The 25,651-nt window shown below is 46.8% G+C and overlaps 1 protein-coding gene across 7 annotated transcripts in view; it reads left to right on the top strand.

The window, feature by feature from the left end:
• The window catches only part of Foxn3 (forkhead box N3), a 377,817-nt gene that overhangs the window by 203,363 nt on the left and 148,803 nt on the right, over nt 1-25,651 (top strand). For all 7 annotated transcript variants that reach the window (XM_057782270.1, XM_057782276.1, XM_057782277.1 and 4 more), the window contains one exon: nt 17,589-17,701. In XM_057782270.1, the coding sequence (XP_057638253.1) occupies nt 17,589-17,701 (113 nt within the window). The remainder of the gene's footprint in view (nt 1-17,588; nt 17,702-25,651) is intronic.

Consider the following 25,651-nt stretch of genomic DNA (forward strand, 5'->3'; position numbering starts at 1 on the left):
CCACCAGCATGGTTCCTGTTTCAGGGAAGAAAAGCCAGCGAGTGATAGAGGAGGACATCCAGCACACACACACGCACACACAAACACACCTGGGGAAGAAAAGGGAAACCATTTTCATAAGGCGTACAGGTGAGTTAAAGGGACAGTGATCAATGTCCACACATGGTGTGTCCCTACAGGGAGGCTGTAGGAGGCTAAGGCTGTCCTAAACAGATCTCACCTTGCTTTCCTAAGAAAAACATTCTGCGAACATGCTCCTTCTCTTCATACTGGTTGCAAAATACTTGGGTGTAAAATGCTGTAACTTCAGGGCTTGTACCAACAGGCTCAACCCTGGGAAGCTAACACCACCCACTGCGGGAACCCAGGGTTCCCAGGAAGCCTGCGATAAGCCTGCACTTGATTGCTTGGCTTTAGGTGAAGTCTCAGAGCCTTGTTCCTTACAAAGCCGTGACTGAATCATGCTTTCACTGTCTAAAAAGTAAGCTGGATGTGGTGGTGCATACCTCTATAATCCCAGCCCTGGGGAGACTGAGGCAGGAGGATTGTTGAGAGGGACTGAAGAATATCAGTGCAGGGCTTGAGTGTACCACTCAGTGCTAGAGTACTAGCGTGGCATGCATGTCTCTAGGCACCATTCTTTGCACTGCCAAACAGAACATAAACATATGGTAAGTACCCCCCATAGCTCTTAAACACACACACACACACACACACACACACACACACACACACACACACACACACACACACCAGGAGACAGCTCAGACTACTAAACTTAGAGATTTTAGTCTTGTTCTGAGTTCCTGCCAGTTCCCTGACCTACAGCAGAGCACCCATGATCTTCAGGATGAGGTGACCAGGTATTGTGAAGTATTATTGAACACTGGACTTGTGAAGTATGCTTGAACAGTGTTCTTCCTAGATGAGCTCAGACCCCTTGGCTTCAGGTAAGCTGTCCCGTCAGTGGCTGCCGTAGAGTCCCACACCTTGCTGTTGTGCACTCTGCAGCGTGTTCTCAGCGTGGTCTTTATATGCATTTAGAGCAACTCCGAACCTTAGTAGCGATGGGTGATGCCCTTAGAAAGGAATCCTGCGGAGTATTTTTAGCAACAGCATACTTCTTCAGTTCTGTAATCGAGTTCCATGCTCCACAGCTTACTTCACTTTATAAGAAGACGGTTCTGCTCTTCCAAGGTATTCCATGTAGTAAATTATTACAGAAGTATGGATGACCTATTTTTCCGCCTGCCCATGACTTAAAGAAATCGCATCGGAATTACTCTGTACCTATTGTGACATGTAGCTTCTCTGAGAAAAACTCGAGGGTAATCAATTCTGTTTTTAGCTTGTCAGTCACAGTCCTGGCAGGAGATTGATGGCTCCCTAAAGTGAAGTAACTGAGGAGAATTTGATAAAGACTGGTTCACAGCTGTGGGCAAGCATATCGGAAAGCAGCTCGGGATGGCGCGCTCACCCTGGAGAGAAGTGGATGGAGGCTGTGCCAGGGCATGTTCTTACCCTGTGGGTCTGAAGGTATAAAAAAGAAAGGAGTAGTCTTAGAAACTGGAAGAGACAAAGTAGCTGAGCTTCCCAGTGCTTGCAAGGGACCATAGCTTAGAGAAGCAGATGCAGCTAACCCGCTGTATCTAGTAGGACCAAGTATGGGATAATGTCCTGCTTCCTGCCTCCTCCCTTCTCCATGGCTCACTGGTGCTTTCCTTTAGAGGGGCCAGAGAGGAAGACAGTGAGAAAGGGAGCCTGTGGGTGGATTATCTTAATGTCAACTTGGCAAGGGAAGAGAGCAGGTGGGTCTGCTGGGCTCTTTGAGTAAGTTCAGCACAGATGCATCATGGGGGAACATGGCCATATCCACTGCAGTGGTCCCCACATGCCTTGAGCACTTGGTCACAAGTACGAGTGGGATGAGCATGGCTCCCAGTGGTCAAGTGGGTCTTGGTAGGAGGCTTGTAAATATCTAAAGATCTTTCTTTCATCCCTGGTGATGTAGCTCAGTTGGTAGAGTGCTCCCTAGTATACATGAAGCCTCAGGTTTAATCCCTAGCACTATAAACCGGGCATGGTGGTGCACACCTATATTCCTGGAGACAGGAGATAAGAGGGTTAAGGGGTTCAAAGTCATCATCATCCACGTAGCAAGTTTGAAATCAACCTTGACTATATCACACACACACACACACACACACACACACTATACAAACACCCCCCAAACATACACTACACCCCACCACACCAAACACTCCCCACATACACTACACAACACACCCCACATGCTGTATGCACATATACACCACATACTGCACACACACACACACACACCACACACTGAACACCCCCCATATGCACTTCACACCACACACACACACACAGAGCAGGAGTCCACACACAACATTGAGGACAGGAATGACAACTTAAGTGCTCATACATACAAACTCAGCACTTATACATGCCTACATATGTGAAGCCCAGTTCTCAATCTTGTATGAAGATGAAAGACAGAAACGCCCTGGAAGTGCCCTGGCTGTGCAGCCTAACCCCCCACGTCAACAACAGCACAGCATGTCGACTTCAGTGGACGTTTCCTCCCGCGGCAGCCCTGAGAACCTTCAGCACGTGGTATACTTCAGGATGGAATGTAGTTTTCTTACCATATTAAGAAAAGCTTGCCTTAACCAGTTAGTCTTGGTGATTTGACAGGGTCTGGATTAGTTACTTTATGCATTGCCAGGATGAAATACTTCCTACAAGGAGGGGCTTAGACTGGCTGGGAAAGTCATCGCAGTAGAGACCTGAGGCGGCAAGTCACACAGCAACCGCAGTCAGGGAGAAGGGAAGGAAGGCCTGTGCCAACAACTCCCTTTCTCCTCATGCAGCCCAGAGACCCAGCCCAGGAACATGTATCAACGATTAAGATAAACCTTCTCATCTCGATTCATCCAATCTGGACAGTCCTCACAGGCCTGCCTAGAGGTGTGTCTCCTAAGTGGTTCCAGATCCTGTCAAGTTGGCAACCAATATTAGCCAAGGTCAGGGCCATCTAGCACAAGAAAGTTCTTCCTAGAGTGTAAGATGCCCATGTCTCGCAAACGTTAGCTCTGTCCTCTTCCTCTACAAAGCTGGCCCTGCAAGGAAGGAAGGGCAGGATGCCCTTCTCTGGGAGAGAGCCTTCTCATTTTTGTACCCTCTCCAAGCATGGAAAGGTAACTATCAACCGTTTAAAAATAAAGACCATCAGAACTTACCTGAAAAGAGTGTAGTGTATGTGGGTGGGGGTGGTTTTTTTTTTTTTTTTTTTTTTTTTTGGTTTTTTCGAGACAGGGTTTCTCTGTGGTTTTGGAGCCTGTCCTGGAACTAGCTTTTATAGACCAGGCTGGTCTCGAACTCACAGAGATCCTCCTGCCTCTGCCTCCCTAGTGCTGGGATTAAAGGCGTGCACCACCACCACCCAACTATAAGCTCTTTATTGCTGAACCATCTCCCCAGCCCAAGTTGACTTGTGTGGAGGCCAGCGATAGATGTTGGGGCTTCCTCTGTTGTTTTCTGTCTTGTTGTTGAGATAGGAGCTCACTGAATCTGGGGATTAATGATTCTTCTAGACTGGCTAGCAACCCAGGGATCCTCCCTGCCCCTGCCTCCCAGCACTAGAATTGTGCTTTGTGTGTGACTGCTAAGGAGCAAACACGGACCTTCATGCTTTGACAGCAAGCACAGCAAGCACGGTACACCCGGAGCCCCCTCCTCAGCCAATCAGATCCAGTTTAAACAGTTCTAGGTATTTTTGTTGGACTCCCCCTTCCTCCTTTTTTGAGACAGGCTCTCATGTAGCCTAGGCTAGCCTTATATTTGATATGTAGCTGAGGATATCTTTGAACTCTTGGTCTTCTAGCTTCTGTCTCCCTAATGTTGATATTACAGGTGTGTGCCACCATCCGTGGTCAGTCTAGGTAACTCTGAAAGAACCACATTGGGCTCTGGCTTCTTTCTGGGTATTTTTTTTTTTTTTTTTTTTTGGTTTTTCGAGACAAGGTTTCTCTGTGGCTTTGGAGCCTGTCCTGGAACTAGCTCTGTAGACCAGGCTGGTCTTGAACTCACAGAGATTCGCCTGCCTCTGCCTCCCGAGAAGAGCTTGACTCTTATGACTATAAATGATTCAAAAACGTTCTCAGGTTGCTTCCTGGAGTCTTTGAGGTTCACCTGAGGTATACAATCACTGTTCAGAATTTGTCCTCCAAGAGGAGAGGTGACGTTTCTGCAGATAGATGGTCACATGCCAACAACACAAATAGAATACAGCAGCGAGGAGTAGAATCATAGGAATTCTCTCTCTCTGTACATGTACCACATACTATAGTGAACTTTGTGACACTTCTATTCTGGGATGTCCATTGCTTATTATAGTGGTCGATTTGAAAATTAACTGTGATTTTATTTGTATTGCAGCTCTCTGCTGCCTGACTGCAGTGCCTGTCACTGTGTTTTTGTGGGGAGGGTCCACTTCTTATTTCCTACCTTGACCTCAGGCGAGTTTGTTAGCCTATCTGAGCCTTAATTTCCTTATCCTGCTCCTCCCACCCTCTAGGCTGGCGGGGGAATTAAGTGAAATAACCACTGTCAGATGCTTGAGAACTCGCTGGGCACACGGGCAGTTAATGTTAATGGAATCGCAGCTGCTGTTCCTTTGAAGCCCCTTTGCCACCCTCATTGAAAGTGTGCGCCTCTGAGTTGGAAGCAGGGCTGAAATTTACTCGGCTTGGCAGTCTGCTGAGTGCCTTCAATATTCCTTGCCTCAAATTCTTTAGATAATCTGAAATGTGGGCCGAGTTTCGGAAGCCTTTCTCACCAGCCTTCCATTGGGGCAGCCAGAGTGATTGCCCGCTGTCAGTCAAAGGGATGCGCCTGCCTGCGGGACTTCTGTTCTTTGTGCCTCAGGTTGCTCCGACTTCTCAGGTGAACCCAAAGACTGACGAACTAACTGGCGTGCTGTCCAGCCGGTCTGGCCGTGTGAGGACCTCACAGATTGTGTGCTTGTAGTCTAGGGGAATCTCCATGTGACTGGTACGGTTTTCACACCCAACGTCCAGCAAACATGGATGCTTGGTAACCCTCAGCAGCAGGACCCACAGGAGTAGCATCTGTGAGAAGGCAAGGGGGTTATTAATATGTCAGCTTCCTTGGATCTAATCTCACCTAGAAGACGTGCCTCCTGGTATACCTGTGTGAGAATATTTAGATTAGGTTAGCCCCGGGGCAAGTTTGTGGGGGATTTATCTTTTTGCTTGTTTGTTGTTGTTTTTAAAGACAGTGTTTTTTTGGGTTGCCCTGGCTGTCCTGGAACTCTCTCTGTAGACCAGTCTGGCCTCAAACTCAGGTCTGCCTGCCTCTGCCTCCCAACTTCTGGGGTTAAAGGTGTGTGCCACCACCACCCAGCTGGGGTTATTATCTTGATTAGATTAACAAAGTGGGAAACCCCACCCTGAAAGAGTCAGGCTCTTCTAAAAGAGAGGCACCATTTCCAGGAACTGGGTCCTGACTGCATGAAAAGAAGAAGCCAAGCTGGACTCAAATATTCATCGGGCTTCTGCTTCCAGACTGTGGACGCAGTGTGACCAGCTGCTTCAGACCACCTTGTCTGCTGTCGTGGGTTGTACCCTCAACTGTGAGCCCGGTTTGCCCTGTCTCCTTTAAGTTACTTTTCTCAGAGTATTTTATCACAGACAAAAGAAAAGTAACTAAAATAGTATGGGCTCTGACCTTTTTGCCTTTTAAGTCCTCCAAAATAGGCCTCTAAGAGAGAAAGCATGCCGCAGACAGGGGAGGTATCTTTTAAGTCACTGAGTGTAGAAACTCTGGCCTCTTACGCTTGGTCACTGCATGATGAGCTGTTGGAGAGCCACGTGGAGTGGTGTTCTGGGTAGACACTGCCCTTACCATAGAGTTCGTCCATTATCTTCCATTTCCTTCACGTGTTGGCCGCAGATGAGACTCATGTTCCCCTTGAGGTTTGGGACTGGACTGGCTGCCCCCCTTGGTCCCTGCGTTGGCAGCTCACTCCTTTTTTGATTTGCCTGTTATTTACTGCTTCAGCTGTTCTCTCCTTGGGTCCTGGGTGATTTCAGATCTGTTTGTATAACGTGGTGCCACGCAGGGGGAGGGCCATATGCAGACACTGTGTTAAATAAAGGCTGTCCTTCACTGTTGGAGTGCCTGGCCTGGAACTTAAAGCCACTGGAAAGGCAGTTTCTCCTTAAAAGTGGGATTAGGAGTTTAGCAGGATGCCGTGGCTGCGAGCTGGATCTCTGCAGAGCTCAGGAATTCGCAGAAAGGTCTTGGTGGAGTTGATGGAGGGTGTGTCTGTGGTTACCAATGGGCCAGGGCCACTCCCTGAAGACAAGCACACAGTCTGATGACTTTGATTCAGAGCTCAGATCCTGTGATTTTATTTATTGATTTATTTAAAGCAAAAGGCGCTAAGTGTCCTGCTTCCCTTGCCTTGCACGCCTGTCACTGGCCTTAGAACCTGGCCAGGTGCTGCCAGCAACTTTTAGTTTTGGAAATAAGGTGATCAAATTATATGTGCCAATTAGATAAGATCACACTGGAACATTTAAAAATAAATGAGTAACTATGGGTAACCAAAAGATAAAGTGGCCCCGGGAGGGTTAGTTGTAATCTATCCAGGGGTGTCTGTGTTATCCAGGGGTGTCTGTATGTCAGACTCCAGCGCGGTAATTGCCCTCATAAAATATTATTGCAATTTCTGAGTCACCTGTAAGTTGGTGGAGGTGCAGGAGAGAGTGCAGAGTCAGCCAGAGCCCAGCCCCTCCCCACTCCGCTTCATCCGGCTTCGTTATAACATCTCTTCCTGGGTCTCTAAGTTCTAAAGTTAGCCAAGAGTTTTATAAGTAAATGGGGCGAGTGCTCATTTACTTTTCACGTCTCTTAGCTTTAAGTCAGTTTACCTTTTAAGCTGTGAAAAAAAAAAGCGTGAAAAAAGGCAGTCAAATACAGGACTTAAATTTTTTGTAGAGTTTATTTTATGTGTATGTGATGTGTGGATGTGTTATGCGTGCGTGTATGTGCGTGCACGTGTGTACGGGTTTGTGCGTGTGTGTGTCACAGTGCATGTGTAGAGGTCAGTGAACAACTTTGTTAAGAGTTGGTTCTCTCCTTTTTTTTTCCCCCAAGACAGGGTTTCTCTGTGAAGCCTTGGCTGTCCTAGAACTCACTTTGTAGACCAGACTGGTTTTGAACTCACCGAGATTCAACTGCCTCTGCCACCCAAGTGCTGGGATTAAAGCCACGTGATCCACCACCGTCTGGGTCTGGGTCTCTCCTTGTGTATCTTCTGGGATTCACTCCATGGTCAACAGGCTTGGGAAGCAAGCCCCTCACTCGCTGACATCGAACAGCCCTCAAATATCATTCTATTCGACTGTGTGTTCTCTTTGTAATTTGCTTGTGGGTTTGAGGCCAGCCTGGGCTACATAGCAAGAAGGACTGTTAAATTTAGTACTGACCAATTTTATTACAAAAGAGAACACCCATACATAGAACAGAACAGTCCATAAAATGTGCATTTCATTACATGTATTTTTTGCACACGTGTGTGCATGTGTGTGAAGGTGAGGGGACTTCAAGAGGGAGTCAGTTCTCTCCTCCTACCATGGAGACCCAGGGGTTGAGCTCGGGGTATCAGGTGTGTCGGTAACTACTTCTACCTGTGGAGCCAGCTTGCCGATCTTGATTATTATTATTTTATAATTAATTATTGTGTGTGTGTGTGTGTGTGTCCATTCATGTGTGCAGATGCAGGCGTGATCTCATAGGTTTGATGTTATTCTGTGGCAGTGATATTCATTGGTGGTTGGTAGAGAAATGGCAGGGTGGGATGGGTTCTTGCTAGCGATTAATTTGATTTTAATGAAATCTTGAAATTATTTTGATGTTACTTAAATGTTAATGCAAGGACACACACACACAACTTCGCCATAGATGAAGAGTTTTCAGTCATCATACTAGGCGTGTAAAAGAATTCTTACCCCACCTCTCTCACATAGCCAGGCATGCAGCGAACAGGCATCATTTAGGGGCTTGAGTGAGCCTCTGAGAGAGCTAGGAGCTAGAGTTAGCATTGCCACGGAGCTCGTTAGAGGTGATTTCCATCTAAAGTCATGGCATGTCTATTGGCAGGAGTGGCAGCATTTCTTTTCTGCTACCTAGAGGATGCATGGCCTGCCAGTTTGGAATATCCTGCCCTGGGGCTGTCTGGGACCAGATCTCCTGCTTCCCTTGCTGAGAGAGGCAGGTCTTCCCTGCCTACAGAAATATCCTGGCTCTCAGGACAGTGTGTTGAGCATGAAGAGAGTATTTCTCTTTTCTATCCCTCTGGTTTTGGTTTTTTTTTTTTTTTTTTTTTTTTTTTTTTTTTTTTTTTTTTTTTTTTTTTTTTTTTTTTTTTTTTTTTTAAAAAACGAACCTCTCCAAACTATTAGAAAGTTTAGATGAATGCTCAAGGGATCTTTGCTTTGCTTTCCTCCCTTTCCCCTTCTCCCCTCCCCATCTCATCCTTCCCTCCCTGCCTCCCTCCCTCTCTCCCTGCCTCCCTCCCTCACTCCCTTTTCTTCGCCAGGGTCTCTCCATGTAACTATGGCTGTCCTAGAACTTGTTATATAGACCAGGCTGGTCTCGAACTCAGAGAGTTCCACTTGCTTCTCTGAGTAAAGGTGTGACCCGCTACACTCAGCTGGAATGTTTCATCTTTTTTCTTCTGCTTCTAGAATATGAGGGTTTGTTACAGGAAGGGGCACTGACTTCAAGAAGAAAATTCTCTGCGGTCATTGTTTTTCTCCCTCCCTCTTTCATGTATTTGCCTAATTTCTGAGATGATTTTCCCAATGGCTTTGAAGTGTAAAGGTTTCCCCCAGTGTCTTGACTGCAGCCAGTAGAATTCCTGATAGTGCCCAGTGCTGAGTTTTATCTTGGTTCTCCTCTACTCTCTTGAGGCCCACATCTGCATATGACGGCCATTTGTTAGAATGACCTTTCTCTGTTCTACCCCCACCCTCTTCCCCAATATTGTGTAACTTCTCCTGGCACCGGAGAAGTTAAATGGACTCGCCGCCTCTTATGGGCTAGGTGCGGTTCTGTGTATGCCTTCATAACACTTAGGATCAGGGAAACTGTCTCTGAGATGCAGATGAAGAAATGGAATCCAAGAGGACAAATGGTGTCCCCCAAACTCCACTCCCAGTAACTCGGCATATTAGCAGCATGGACAGGAACACGCATGTGTATTCCCTTGCTGTTGGGAGCCTCCTTTCTGGAATGTTCTCCAGAGAAGCTTTGGCCTCACTTTTGGTCCCCTTTTATGGACACACAGTCATGGGGTGGTTGCCTCTCAGCCTCTTGGAAGATTGAACCAGCCTTGGAGTTACACTCCATGCCGCAGAGACGTAGCCAGGAGCATCAGTGCTTTGGTGGCAGGGGCTGTGGGTAGCCAGCATTCCACAGGAGGAGTGGGCTGAGTGTGTGCACAGACCTCATCTTTTCCCTGTTTGATGGGCCTGTAGCCTCCTTTGGCCAGCGCAGGCAATCCTTTATATTTTATTGCCTGCCTTCCTCTAGAGGCCTGCGCTAGGAAGATGGATTCCTCTCAGGGTCTCTACACCTTGCCCAGCATCTCCTGCCCTGTTGTTCTGTACAAATAGTGTTAAGTGTTCTGCTTCCAAAGGAGTCCAAGACAAACCCACTTTTCTCAGGCCATGAAAGTGTGTGTGCTGGGGATGCGGTTCACTAAAATCCTGATGCAGCGGCAAGCTTGAGTTATGTGGGGTATGGGCTCTGAAGGTGCCACTTCCACCCTCTCACCCCTTCTCCTCTAGTGTGAGCTGGGCTGTATATGAGGGGGAAGCAGGAGTTGGGGAGAGGCAGCTTCTGGGGAAGCTGTGTTGTAGCCTCGCGGTCCCCAGAGGTTAGTTAGCTACCAGGATAAAGTGCGCTGAACTGGTCCAGAAGAGAAGACTATTACCTTCCCTGAACCTGGGCAGTTTGTACGTGCTGTAGGGTGTGTCAGCCGATGCCCCTCAAGAAAGTCGAGTGTTTCTTGGTGACAAATGAGTGAACTATGGTTTCCAACCTCTGTGTAAGAATGTCCCCCTAGAAGAGCACAGGGCAGAGCCACCCACCCCTATCCTAACCCCTGGCTCTGCTGCCCTTCTCACCTCTGCCCTCTGCTTTATCCTCTGAGATAGGCTGTCCAGGAGGGGGTCTGCACGGCCACTCTTGGGAGCAGAGACCTCTGACTTCCCACATGGTCGCCGGGCCCCGAGGATGCGTGGTGACAGAGCTTGAGTTCTTTAAAGAACTCGGAACTCCTGACTGTCCTGACTGTGGCTGACTGGTGTTTACGTTTCTTCTACTTTGATCGATCCTTTCATTTCCCCCTCCATCTCCTTAAGCACCATGCTTCTGATAGGCTGATGGAGACATCAGACAGCTATGTGTGATTGTGTCTCATTTCTCATGTGTATGTGGATGTGTGTTATGTATGTTTGGATGTGTGTTTGCATATGTTATTTCTCAGTTTTGTTTGTTGTTCGAAACAGGGTTTCTCTTTGTAACAGCTCTAGCTGTCCTGGAACTAGCTCTTGTAGACCAGACTGGCCTTGAACTCACAGAGATCTGCCTGCCTCTGCCTTTCAAGTGCTAGTATTGAAGATGTGCACCACCACCACCTCCCGGCTTTATTTCACAGTTTTAACAATTGCCTGCTCCTTTTGGGAAGTGTGTTTTTGGAGCACAGTGTTGACAAGATGGTCATTTATCTTTGCATTGCCTTCGTAGTAACAGAGCTGATAATTGTTGTCCTGTTGCTACGTGCCAAGCCCTGTATTATCTCATTCATCCTTAACCACAGTCCCTAGAAGCAGATGCTGTTATAGCAGTCCCATTTATAGACCAGGAAATTGAAGCTCAGAGCAGTTAAGTATCTTGCCCAGGGTCACACAGCTGAGAAGTTGATATAAACTTGGACTCCAGTCGTCAGGACTCTAGTTTCCATGCCAACCAAACTTAAGGGCTACCCTTTGAAACACTGTGGAGTGGTTTGCTTCTCACTAACTATGGATCCATGGCCCAGAGAAACCAGTGTTAATAGTTGACCCTACGTGTAACACAAACACAAAACCCAGGGTGATAGGCCCTGTGGGGGACTCAGTTGATCAGCAAGGAGTGGAGATTGCACTATACACACTGTACACAGTGCAAGGCACAGCCCACTAATGATACGTGGTATCACTTCTGACGAACATGACTTTTAGTGTGTGTCTGTACACCTCCCTTCTTGCTCCTCCCTGCAGGTATCCCGTTTTCGTGCCTCGGAGCACCTGACCAATGATTCCCGTTGTTGCCCCTCCAGAACCTCAGCAGCCCCTCACCTGGGCCTTTCTCTTCCCAGAGCTATAGAGCTTTGAACCTGAATACAAGTGTGGGACTCTCGGGCAGCGGGCAGTCAGCTGTGCCTTTTGCACACAAAGCCTCCTGGAAGCGCAGCCACACTCGATGGTTACATCTCTGCTTGCTTTTGTGTTGTCACGGTTGCCAGGGTGGAGCTGCGTTGTCAACAACAGAGACCGTGGACTTCAAAGATGGAAAGATTCCCTCTGGCCCTTTAAGAGAGTTTACCAAGCCCTATTGCTGAGAAGCCAGTTGGCAATGTAAACCTCAAAAGCCAGATCACTTCAGACCTGCCTTCCGTGGTCATGGCTTCAGCTACAGAGGTTGGGTCAGTGAGGGCACAGCAGAGGGACGACAGGTGGCCCTAGTTTGTGTTCAGTAGGGGCTCTTTCCACCTCCTTCCGCCCTCCCTGCCTAGCTGTGCTGGTCTCAAGCTCCACCTCCCAGTGCTGGGATCACAGGTGTGCAGCACCACACCTGCTCTGTCTAGTACAGGGGGTTGAACCCAGGGCTTCATGAATTCACGAACCAACTGAGCTACACTCTTAAGGCCAGTAAATTCTTACAAATATCATAGCCAGTACATCTAGTAGACAGGGTCAAAGGTTATACTTTCTACCACGTGTTGGATTTTCCCCATCTCTAGTCTTCCACCTGGTTAGTTAAACCAAACCACTGTTTTTCTTTCCCTGGCACTTTGAATACATTTTTATATCCATCTAGTTCTCCAAAATACATTCTAAAGCTGCATCCTTTCTCTTCCGCTCCTCCAGTTGCTTTTCCCCCTGTTCCTGCTCCCCCGCTCCTCCTTTTCCTGCTTCTCCTCCCCCTCTTTTCCTCCTTCCTACTCCTCTTCCTCCTCCCCTACTCCTCCTCCTTATGTGCCTCCTCCCCATGCTCCTTCTCCCCCTGCCTCCCCCTGCTCCTCCTCTTCCTCTCCCCTGCTCCTCCTCTTCCTCCTCCTCCTTCCCATCCTGCTTCTCCTCTTCCCCCTGCTCCTCCTCCTTCTCCTCCTCCTCCTTCTCCTCCTCCTCCTTCTCCTCCTCCTCCTTCTCCGGCTCCTCCTCCCTGTGCTCCTCCTCCCCATGCTTCTCCCCTTGCTCCTCCTTCTGCTCTTCCCCCTGCTTCTCCCTCGCTTCTCCCCCTGCTCCTCCTCCCCGCTTCTCCTCCTTCTCTTCTTCCCCCTGCTCCTCCCCATGCTCCTCCTCCCTATGTTTCTCCCCCCCTGCTCCTCCTTCTCTTTCTCCCCCCTGCTCCTTCTCCCACTGCTCCTCCTCCCCTGCTCCTCCCCCTGCTCCTCCTCCCCCTGCTCCTCCACTTGCCCCTTCCCTGCTCCTCCCCCCTGCTCCTCCTCCTCTACCCTTCCATGACTCAGTGCCTGTGATTCTCACTCGTGGATACTGGATCTGGTCCACACTTCCCTCCAATCCACACATCCCTTGCACAGCAGTTTCTGCCTCACTTTTGTCCTTCCCATGTAGGATGTTCATTTTTACACTCATCTTTTTCCTCTCTGGAATAGAAGCTGCTTGGAGGCAGCCACCTTTTTGTGTTGCTTTTATTCCTTATATCTCCTCTATGGTGACTGAAAGTAGCTATGTAGGAAGGGGAGAGGGAGGGAGGGAGGGAGGGAGGGAGGGAGGGAGGGAGGGAGGGAGGAGTGAACAAACAAACAAATGAACGTTGGTTGATCAGTTGTTAGTGAGGTTGGGTAATGTTGGAAACATCCCCAAAAATGGCACGTGAGAGACCTTGAAAGCATTCAAGGTCACTGAGAGCATGGGCTCAGTTCCCTGATGTTTTAAAAGCAGGGTCTCTGACCACACTCTCCAAGCTCAGCCTCCGATACCACATTAAGTATGTCTGTTACTACTGCTAGGAGAGGCCTTTACCCTGGAAAGGGAGGAAAAGGACAGAAAATTTCCTGCTACTGCTGGCTTAGACCCATGTTTGCTGACTGCTGTTGGCCAGCTCCCAGCTAGACCTATATATTACCTTGTGACGTAACACACATATGCATTGAACATATATGTACACACAAATATCTCACAACATGTTACTACAGATATTTCTACTCTTTTCTGTTTGATTATATTCTATTTCTTTAAAACAATCCTAGTTATGACCCATTACATTGGTTTCATGACCTGTTAACGCATTGTGGATTACAGTTTGAGAAAACAAACTTTAAAACGGGGTTCTGGTGCTAGGGAGATGGCCCTGCTGGTCAGAGTATGAAAGACCCAAGGTCATGTCCCCCGCCGGCATGTAAAGATGCTTGTGCCTGTGCCCACCAGTGAGCCTGGCTCTGCGGGAATGGAGGAAGGCGGACCCCTGGGGCTTGCTGACCAATTGCCAGTCTTGACTCGGCGCTCTCTCTCTCTCTCTCTCTCTCTCTCTCTCTCTCTCTCTCTCTCTCTCTCTCTCTCTCATATTATGCCATTCCTCAGGAATTGTCTATCTAGCAAAGGAATTTGAACCTGAAAAGATGGATCTCAGGCTGACTGCTAGATGCATTTTACGGAGCTGTGGGATGTGGGGTAATGATGAGCTTGCAGAGAAGGTCCCTTTATCCTTATTTCTCCACAAGTCTGCGGGAGAATGGACTTTTTCCTTGTAAATTTCATTTTGTTCCCACCCAAAACATTTTTGCTTCTCTTGTATGTTGATTTTTTTTATTGTTATCAATAGAGTTATCAATGACTTCTGAGATACTTTTAATTAAAAAGATATAAAAACTTTATCTTATCCCCCTGTTGTTTGTACATTATTTTTCTCTTGGTTAGGTATGATGTGTGTGTGTGTGTGTGTGTGTGTGTATGTGTATGTATGAGATGGCTCAGATGCTCAGAGCATGCATACACACACAAATATACACACAATCACACACACATATATATATATGCGCGCGCACACACACACATATAATGAAAATGCATACCTATGTGACATGTCTTATTGTTTTGAATTCCTGAACATTTCATGGTGCATGACCCTCACAGTTATTCCCATTAGGAAGCTCTGCATTCTTGTCTTCAGATGACATGCAGAGATTTCCATAAATGCACTGACTTTTATTACACAATATAATCAAATCACACCCCCTTCTGCATGAGGCATTCGGTATAATTTTTCCTGGCCTTCGAAACTTGAGCGCTCTATCCCCTGTACATTTCCGTTTCAGAAGTTTTGGGCTAAAGCACTTGAATCATCACATGAAACCAAAGAGGAGGCGTGGAAATGAGGTGTGCTGTCCTTTCCCACTGCCCTGAACCCCAAGGCCTGTGCTTTTACCCTAAAGCCATCAGAGGCTTTGACAGGGTGCATACCCAAGCAGCAGTGCATCGAGCTCTTCCTCTTTTGAATGCCTGCAGTTCTCAGTGTAAGCTGCACTGCTTTTTAGTGTATCATTACTCTTCAGTCAGTGCCTGTTTGGTCAGAAAACCAATGACAAAATCTCCTAACCCATAAGGTGTTGGCAATCCCAGACCTCGGCAGAGTCCAAAGGATCCTTACGATTTCTTAGGAACCAAAGCCTGAGATTGTTAATGAGTAATAGTATACGTTCTGACTACATTTGGAAGCGTCAGTTTGATGATCATGATTCTTTTCGCAATAGGAAAGTTCTAGAAGCTGGTTGTCAGTGGTGTTGGCTTCCTGAATAAAGATGTTACAGTGGTCAGAGCTTGGTGTATAGGGTGCCTGGGAGGCAGATAGAGTGTTGAATGGGCTTTCGTTAGAATACTAAGACTCTTACCAACATGCTGTTCAGAAAAAAAAAAAGTTTTTCAACTTTCAAAAACTCCTCCCGTGCCAACGTTGGGCTAACAAATTTAAGGTAGTGAGACATGTCTAGTCAGGCATGTTCTCTTTGTTATGATCTCTTCAGTCCCTTAACCCGTCACTTCTTTCTCGGGTACCCGCAGGCATGGCCTCTGGGTTAGGGTTTGATCTCGCACCATCCCTGCATTTGCCTGTCTCTCATCAGGCACCATGCTTATCCATGGCCACACAGGCATGGTTATGTGGCTGCAGACTGCCCAGTCTCACTTTCCAGCCTTCCTCTCAGGAGCCGGATCACTTACTGGGGGATTGTTCGGCACAGATCTGGGGTTTATTCCATCTCGTCTTTAAATAGCATCACAGCCTCATAAACAGGATACTTGAGTTGGGGTTGGGAGAACTACATTCTTGGCGTATGCTTGCTTACCCCAGAAGGCTGGTTGCTCGTTGTTGAGGGTTTTTTCAGGTGAAAGATTAAACTGTCCCTTTCTTGAAAGCCGTCTTGATGAGAACAGAGGCCCTTAGGCTCCTGCTGCTGGGACTATCTCCTTGCAGAAGTGTTTCTTCTATTGCGTGTTAACTATGGCCTTCCCCACACCTGTGCTGGTCCCCTGGCCAAGGGCTCAACTGGGAGCCTTTGATGAAGAGGGTTAGGCCAGTCCTCCCACCGTGGGAAGAGCTAACTTGCTTTGGTGGCTTCTTTTATGTCAGTGTAGTTTGGTAACTCATTGTCTTCCCAGCCCTCTCCACACCTCACCTTTCTTTAAAGTACACCAGCCAGCTTTTTCCATAGGAAGAGATGGAGGATTGAGGACCCGCTCTGCTTGGAAAGGCTGGGTCAAGCCCTTCAAACTCTACAAGACTTAAAAATGTGAGCATGGAAAGAAAGGCTGGGGAAAGTTGATGACTTGCCCAGATGATTAAGCCCTGCCTGTATGTCTTTAGCATAAATGTTCTGGGACCTGGCGACTGGGCTGGTTCCTGTGGCCTTTGACCATGGCTTTGTAGCCCTCTTCTGTCCCCAGTACACCAGGAAGAGTTCATTCTAGTTGCTCCGATGTTCCTGAGGCTTGAGAATTATTTTAACACGCCGTGAATGCATAAGGCTTGTGAGAGCTATTTGGTGAAGTGATAACTGAAATACAGAACTAAAAAAAAAAAGAAATTCTTCAAAGATTTTTGGACTGGCTTAGCTTTAGTGGTCTTTTGGTTCTTGTGTTAGTTCCTGTGTTAGTTAAAAGGTTTTCTCGTTTGTTTTTCTAAACTTTGGAAGACACCGCCAAGCTTTCTGGAGGAGAGCAGTGAGGGAAATTCTAAGGGACGCACGGTTGGGTGGCTCATTTAGCTTCTTTTCTTTGCAAATCAGCAAATATTTAGAAGTGACCTCATCAGATGGTTTGGGTACCCTGGCCCACTTGGAAGCGGGGCAGTGGAAGCGCTGTTCCAGGTACCACTTAAGGCCCTCCCCCCATTCACTTTTAAAGCAAAACGCTGATCTTTAACCAGTTGCCTCCAGCCTGCCCAAAAGTGGCCTTCAGGGCAGAAGCTTCCTTTCCCCCCCACAGGGAACAGCTTTAGCCAATTTACACTTTTTAAAGTGTGACCTCTTCTAAAGATTCCTAGAGACTGGAGCTGATTGCTGTGAATGTAAGTGTCCCCCGTTGTCCCTCAGCCCCATGTCCCCTCCCCCCCATGCCACCCCCCAATAAAAATATAAAAATACATTGGATTCTGGATTAGGTTTGCTTTTGTTGTCTGAAGTTTTTTGTTTCTTGGGAGAAGGAAATTATAAATTCCATTGCAAGCATAAATGTTCTTTTGTGTGCAAGTTTCAGGGGGGCAAAAACAATGAGTGGCTTACTTTTCTGTTCTTGTAAGATCGTGCCAGTGTACTGTGTTTGAGGACAGCTGGGAGCTTAAGAGCAGAAATGGAGCGTGGAGGTTGTTGCGGTGCTCTTAACGTGAATGCCAGCCAAATTAGAGAATTTGGAAGAGAATATGTATTTTCTTCCAAATTCACACTGAAAAATAAGGGATTCTTGTATTTGGGTAGCTCAGATGCGCACATTGAGCTATTGTATCAGCATGGTCTGGTAGCAACATGTTCCTCTGGTTTTTCCAGCTCAGTGAGAAGAGGGTACGAGCCCTTTATGGTCTCCTGTTTTCAAAGGACAACATTTATGCCTGGGAAATTGTTAACAAATAACAGGAGGCTTTTAAGAGTAACTATAGTGTAGCTATGTATTTGCCCACTGCAAAATACCCTGTGCTATGTTGATATAATTAATAATATTGTATTAATATGTTTTTATTTTAATTTTTCTTTGCAGAGTATTGGGAAAGGGTCATTGTGGTGCATAGACCCAGAGTATAGACAAAACCTAATTCAGGCTTTGAAAAAGACACCCTACCACCCACCTCCCACCCCTCAGGCTTATCAAAGGTAAGTAAATTGGACTATCTGATTTTTTTAAGTCTCCTGGAATTGTGTTAGTATAGAGGAGTCAGGCTCTAAAACTAATTTAGTAGGCTGTGTGAGATTTTTAAAAATAACTGCAATAAATGAGAAAAAAATTTAAGCATGATTAGGAGGTACATCCATTGATGTATTTCCTTCAAACCTTACCATGTCTCTGCTCCAGGGAGTGTGTCTCCAGGCTTCCCGGTAGGTAGAATAATGTCTTCCTCGGTAGAGACATTTACAGAAGAACGTTGACAGCTTCCATGTTTCTGTGTGTCACATTTTGTTGGGGTACAAGCGGCAAGGCATACAGGTGATCCCACCTTTCCATAGCCTGACTGTGCAGATGTTGAGAGAGAAGGCCCACTCGCTTGTTGTCATCCCGTTTCCATGTAGACAGGCTCCTGAGTGATGGGTTTGTTGTGGTTACTAAGTGTTTGCCTTGAGAGCAGTGGCCACTTTTCCTCCTCACGTGTCTGTTTGTCATGGGATTGAGGTCATGAGTGCATTTTTACAAATATATAATGGGGGCTGGTTAAGTAAATTGTCACGGTTTGAAGAAGCACGTTCATATGAGATTAGAAGAAAGGGCCATACAGAACAAAGAACCAGATTTCAAAGTGTGGCGCCTTAGCTATTCATGGTGCTTGGATTTGTCATCAACCCTACCAAGAAAGTTTTTGAAATTTGTTTTGTTTATTCATGTATATGTGTCTGCGTTTATATCTGTGTAGCATTTGTGTGCTGTCTGGAGGCGGACACTGCATCCTCTGGAACTGGAGTTACAGATGGTTTGAGCCACCGTGTCAGTGTTGGGAATTGAACTTGGGTCCTCTGGAAGAGCAGCCACGCTCTTAATCGCTGATCCATCTTTCCAGTCCTCCTACCAAGAAATTCTAAAAGACATGCAGCAACGTTTCTTTTGTAACTATCCAGTTAAAAGAAATCGCCCCTGGAGTAGCCATTATGTTAATTGGGAATGGCCTGATGTCAGAAGCCTGGGGAATTTTACAGTTCACTTGCAGATTTTTCTGTTCTGATGTTTGTTCTGCAGGAGGGCACACAAAGTGAGCCTCTGACGTGGCATTAATGAAGTTCTTGTGCATTCCAGCACAGGCCCTAGACAATCAGTCTCCGGCAAGAGACGGGAGAAGCAGCTGGGCTCTATGAGAAGACTGCTGTATGTCTGCCTTTGCTAGGCGATTAGCGTGATGGTAGCCATAGCAACTGGAGTGTCTCCATAGTAACGCGTAGCCGAGACAGGTGCACTTGCATCACAAGACTGTTTGTTGCCTGGCAAAAGGACAGGCCATTAGTACTTAGATATACGCTGTTGCCTTAGAAACAAATAACCCTCCATAGCAACTACAGTTGGTTCACAGGGGTATTTTTTAGGGGCTGGGGGGGGGTGGACACCAAGGTTGTAGCAGCTTTTGTCTGTGTTCATAAAAATCAGTGGAAGCATCCTTTATTTGAAATGACAACTTGAGGTCATATAGCCGTAGGAGGAAAAAATGGGATTTTCCAGAACATCCTATCTTACACTGTAGAAATGTCCAGAAGGACAGAGCCATATGCTCGGCTTTCTGCTTGTGGTTGTAACCACCCCTGAAATGTAAACTGGGATTGGAGTAGAGAATTGCTCCTCTCTGGGGTTGGTGGGGAGCCTAGCACTAATTATTGAAATATTTTCCATGTTCACAGTTTCTGATTCCCACTCCACTTGTTTCTCTAGATTCTACCCAAGAAGTATGTCACACTCGCTTGTTTCTAGCAGGTTAAAAATGTGTTATTCACTGGGTCGTTTCATTTGTTCATTTAGGCCAGTGTCTTGTTGCCAAATGTGACCCCAAGGGACGCCCTGCAATTATTTAATAATATGAAGGATCATAACAGAGTTCTGGGGCTTGCAAGTAGAATATACTCAAGCCAGAGGGATCATGATCTGGGCATAGCCTAATGGCTTCACGTGAGTTTTAATAGGGGCATAAAATGCAGATGAACCAGAGTTTTTATAGTAAAAATAATTTCCCTTTCTCCCAGTTAACTGAGGATAGAGGGCACAGTTACTTTCCGTTAGTTACCCATGCATGGGCTGAGATTTCAAGTCCATTGAGGTCACTGGATGCGGAATGAGGTGACAGGTGAGATTCCCGCCTGTCTCTTCCATGTTTTGACTTCAGAGAGCACCTTGCTCTCCCCATGCCCTTGAATGAGTTTGCTGGAGGAGCCTGGAGTGTGTGAAATCATACTGAGGCTGCTCCGTGCCTGATAACTGGCAAGGAATTTCTGTGCACCTAGCTGTTTGTTGATGTGACTTTGGGAAGATGGGGTGGGACTGCCAGTCATAAACAGATACCACAATGCTGAATTCACCTGATCCGGCCAGGTCCACTGTGAGACTCACGGGATCATTTTCTGCCCTGTGTGGAGTCACTGTGAAGGGCGCCTGGGAAGTGTTTGGCTTCCCTGGAGCTGGTACGCGACATGCTAGGAAGATGGTGATTATACAAGAAGGTTGATATTGCTCTGGCACGCAGGTGTGCTTGGCAGCAGCAATGGCCTATGCTGCAGGTGGTGGGAAGCTCTGTGAGGAAATCACGGCATCGGAAAACACTGCCCCCAACCTTGTTCACACCCAAATGTAATGCTAAACATTGCATTATGTCGGCTTGCACCTGCTTTCCAAGATTTTGTTAGAATGTTCTACACCGCTTTCTTTTTTATTTCTAAATACCGTTTTTAACGGAAACGCAGAGAGCTCGGTGATGTTAGCCTTTGTATTAGCTTACGTAGGCCACCACGACAAAGAACCACAGCTGAGTGACTCAGACAGCGTAAACGGACTGCCTCACAGACCTGGTTGCAGGCGTCTAAGGTGTTAGCAGGGCTGGGTTCTTCTGGAGCTGTGGGGGAAGATCTGCCGGCCTTTACCCTGGTTCTGGTGGCTTCCTGACTAGACTTTAGCAGAAGTGGGTTCTTCTGGAGCTGTGGAGGAAGATCTGCTGGCCTTTGCCCTGGTTCTGGTGGCTTCCTGACTTGCTATGACATTTTGTGACTTGCAGGAGCGTCAACCCCATCTTTGTCGTATACTTCACACGATTTCCTCTAAATCTGTCCTTATTAGGAGGGACTAAGCATTTTTGATTAAGAGCCCACCTTATTCCAGTGTGACTTCAACTTCCTCAATGATACAAATTTGAAATATAGTTAATTTCTGAGATACTAGAGCCTCAGACTTCTGCAAACAGGAATTTTAGGAAGGTATAGTTCAACCCTTAACATTCTGGAGAAGCAGAAAGTATGGGTGTGTTGAAAATGCAAAAAATGGGTGTGTTACAGGACACGGTACCATCCTAAAATTGCTTCTGTGAACTAGCTGGGACACTTGGAACAGTGGACTAAGTGGTGTTAATTGCATTGTAAACAAAATATAAAACACGTGTCTGTGATCTTGGATTGATAGAAATAAATGAGCTAAATTTCTCATAGAAAAAAAAGTCCATGTCATTGGTGGGAATAGTTCTTCATAAGAACTTCTTGCAATGAGCGGGCTACAGAGAGTGGCCCTAAAGGATGTTTATAGTGCGAAAACCTGACAAATGCTACCTGTCAATCAGAGCTCCTCATCTAGGGCCGGAGAGATGGCTCAGCAGTAAGACCAGAGGACTCAGGTTCACTTCCCAGCAGCTCTCTGGCCTCTGGGCACTGAGCACATACGTTGCACAGATATACATGCAGCCATAAACCCATATACATAAAAGTCAATTTTTGAGCTCCTCTTCCGTGGCGGAAGATAGCAGGCACACCTAACATGATATCATGTTGTGCGTCCAGTCTCCTGCCTCTGTGACAATACCTCAAGTGAATAAAGGCGTAAAAGATGGTTTTGGCTCGCAGTTTCTGTTCACAGTCCCTTGGCCCTGTTATTTAGGAAAGTGGCAGCTCATGCACACGTGTGGCAGGAATACGTGTTAGCGGAGGCTGCTTACCTCACGACAGTAGGGCAGCAGAGTGGGCGAGGAGAGAAAAGACCAAGGTGGTGCTCCTCTCCCCCACACCCCTGCCAGTTACCCAACTTCCTTCTAGTGGGCCCCACGTCCACTATCTCCCAGCCTCAAGCTAGTGGCTAACCCTTCAGCATGTGGGTCTTTGGGGGTGTAGGGGATGTATAAATTCCAAGTCAAAAGGCGGTCTTCCTGCTGAAACCGGTAAGCTTTTTTAAGCCCAGGGAAAACTCAGCCATCCTCTCTGTCCTCCACCAGGATGGTCTCCAGAACACTGAGTTGGCACTCCTCACAGCTGCTGAGGTCATCAGAAACAAGGGATCTCTGAGAAACCTGTACAAACCGAGCAGGCTGGGGGGACATGGTGACCCTGCAGCAGAAAGGGACATCAGACAGACAAAGTAAATGAATACCACTTACCTGTGCTGACAGTAGTGTGCTCATGTTGATGTCTTAGTTGTGACAGATGTGTCATAGCAATGTAGGATGTTGACATGGTGGGACACCGAATGGGGGGATATAGGAACTCCCCAAGTTGTAGCAAAACAAGGAACCAGCTCCCCAAACACAGACTAGGTGAGTTAGCTCCTTATTTTCCACCCAAATCATTCTTGCCGTAAGAAGGTGAACTATCCTTGTCTGACGAAGCAGTTGTCCAAGACTCCTCTCTCATTGTCACGGTACCATTGAAGAGCTGACCATCCTTCAGGGCTTCTTCCTCCCGCTCCTTGTAGGATCTGCTGAGCTACAAGATGGGTGTCATGGTCATTTAACGTTCGTTCTCGGCCCTTTCTCATTTCAGCTGTGGCTTTTTTAAAAATTTGTTTTGGTTTTTCGAGACAGGGTTTCTCTGTGGATTTGGAGCCTGTCCTGGAACTAGCTCTTGTAGACCAGCCTGGCCTCAAACTCACAGAGATCCCCCTGCCTCTGCCTATTGAGTGCTGGAATTAAAGGCGTGTGCCACCACCGCCCAGCTTCAGCTGTGCTTTGTAGAGTCCCTGTGGCTGAGTTCAGAGACTAAGGCCAAACCTTGCGTAAGGACTCCACGCTTTTGCCAAGGTCAGGTGCAAGCATGGACTTCAGAGGAGGGAGGACTGGTATTTTTGGATATCTTGCCTTTTATTCTGGAAAGCACAGTGGACTGATTTAATATCTAGTGTGTATGGCCGTCCTTCCTAGACGGGGCCTTCTCGTACCAACTTTAATTCCATTCACTTATTTTGTGCTTAGCTTTCATACATGTAGGGGGTCTGAGGACAACTTGCAGGAGTTCTTTCCTTCTGCCTATGGCTCCTGGGAATTGGGCTCAGGTCCTTGGGCTTGGTGACAAGTGTCTTTCTTTGTCTGTTGAGCCATCTCTTCAGCTTCCTATCAACTTTTAAGTGAAATTCCCATTTTTTTTTTCTTTTTGCCTTTCTCTCTGTCTGATGGTGAAATTAAAAGGTAGTTCCCCAGTAGAAGAACTAAGTTTTGTCATTTGAGGACCATGTCAGGTGGCATTTAACTGTCTCAATACTAAGTCGATGTCCTAGAACCTGTTGACACCGTTAGCCACAGTGTTTGTGACAACAGATTGTTGTAGCAAGTTCTATCTGCTATCGTGTTTTTATTAGTAGAGGCATCAGTCCAGACAGTCTGCAGGGAAGCGCTGTGTCCGCCTTCAGCACAGATGAGGAACAGGTTGTGGGATGCACCAGGAAGGCTTAGCGAGTTTCCTGCGTGATCAGTCGTTACAGAATGGAGGTGATTGTTTGTGAGCCAGGCTTAGTGAGCTTGGTAGCGTTTTCTGGTGGATTTACAGAAATCCCTGAGTCTCGGCCATCTCCGGTCACTGTGACAGGCCATGTGTGAGTTCTAAGTGGTCAGGAACATGGATCGAGGGGCTCCTTGTTTCCCATCAGGCCTCCCGTGTTCTTAGGAAACCATCACCTTGAGAAGAATGGCTTCGCATGTTATCATTTGCTTTCATGTAGTGTTTAGAAAACACTTCAAGACATTTTTAGTCTTACTTTTAAAAAAAAATACATTAAAGAAGCCAGGTGGTGATGGCATACACCTTTAATCCTTGTGCCAGGGAGGCAGAGGCAGGTAGATCTCTTGTGAGTTCGTGATCATCCTGGCTCTTTATGTTCTCTCTCTCTCTCTCTGCAGAAATTTAATTTAATTTGAAGCCACGAGTAGGATATTAGTGGCCTTTTCTAAGCATTTGGCCTTTCTGATATTAAGGTCCCTAGTGAAAATGGTTATTTTAATGTTAACTCAGCAGAGTTTTAGTGGCTCCTTCCTGCTGCCCTGTTCACATGCTTTGCAATTCTTTAGAGAGAATAATCCTGCCAAGTGTGTGGTCGTTGTATATCTACCTTAGCGTTCATCCATCTGAACATCCCCGACAGGGCCCACCAGGCAAATAGCCTTAGGTCCTGGGGCGAGATTTCACACTGGTAAAGGCTCCTTGGGAAAAACCTGGGGAGGGGGAAAGAAGCTACTGAGGTGCTTGGGAAACTTATCCTTTTAGACATTAAGAGATCAGTAGATCCTTAAAATGTTAAGCTTCTTAACATAACAGTGTTAATTCCTCTACTCAAAATGCTGACTTTGCACACAGCAAAGATAGCTTATTCATTGCCTGGATCGGATGATAGAACACCTCCTCCACCACACACGCAACGTCTTTCCTTCCAGTTCTGTAAAATATGGCGTGATAGAAGAACCACAAAGCTCCAGGGAAACCAGACTTCACTTTGCAGTGAGGGCGTTTGTTAGATGATCTGCCATTTTGTGTTTCAGTTTGGTCGAGCATCAAGAGCATGGGAAGACTTGGGTAGCGGCTGCAGCGTTACCCTTGCATTTCATAGTAAGCACCATACCCGATGGAAATCATAAATAGTTCTTTGAATGCCCTTTGTTGTCCACACACATATTTGTGTTAACTGTATTTTAATGGGTGAGATATTACATATTTGGAAACATATATTTAAACTGATACTTTTTTCTTAGAGTCATTTTTAAAGGTATATTAAAAAACAGAAAATCAGTATGAAGCCTCATTGTGCTAAACTGGCAGGCGAGTGCGCTAAGTTAACGTAAATAGATACGGGATCGGACTGCCGAGTTCTCTGCGCTGGTACTCGAGATGTACATCTCGTTTTGTCAGAAAAATCGGAGCGGGTGGGTAATGGAAAGCATTTCAAATATAGGAGCACTCTTTATTTCTAAGAGTATGCTGCCCGGTATGAGCTTTAAAATCCATTAGTTGATTATAATTTCATTTTCATATCAAATCTCATTATCTATTGACTTCTGCTACGTTCTGTGAGTTGGTCCTGTAGAATATCTTTGACCTCAGCACTTTGCCTCGGGTGTGCTGTGTGTTGCACATTTCATTCTCATTCAGCGCGGTGGCGGCGTTTTATTTACTTGGAAAACAGCCCGTGCTATCGTGGAGCAGTTAGATTCTAGGTGGATCTCATGAATACTGGGCCCATTCATTGCATCTCATCTGTCTGTTCATACTTGGAAGTTGAATGTGTAAGCCGTGTGGCTGAGGATGTCTATTTTACTCAGGTACTGAATAAAATTCCTGGCCCAGAGAGCCATGCTCGTTGGAGTGACTGTCATCTCTGTGCTCTTGGGGACCTGCGGAGCCTGTTAGGAGTCTGCTGAGTTTCTCCTGCTCTGACTCCTGAGCCAGGGAAAACAGAGATGCAGTGTGCTTTTGATGCCTCCTGAGAAGAAAGCTGAGGTGTGGATGGAGCCCGGAGGGGGGCTGGAGTCTTTTCATATTTGCTTAGAGTCTATTTGCTTCTCCCAACAGCCCAGCTGAGGGCCTGGCAGCTCTTGCATCTGAGCACCTGAGGCTTTCAAGCAGGGAGGAGATGACTGCAGATGGGGCTGACTTCATGGCGTGGTCTCAGCCCTTTCACTT

The sequence above is a fragment of the Chionomys nivalis genome, chromosome 10 (assembly GCF_950005125.1).
Source record: "Chionomys nivalis chromosome 10, mChiNiv1.1, whole genome shotgun sequence".
Taxonomy (NCBI): Eukaryota; Metazoa; Chordata; class Mammalia; order Rodentia; family Cricetidae; genus Chionomys; species Chionomys nivalis.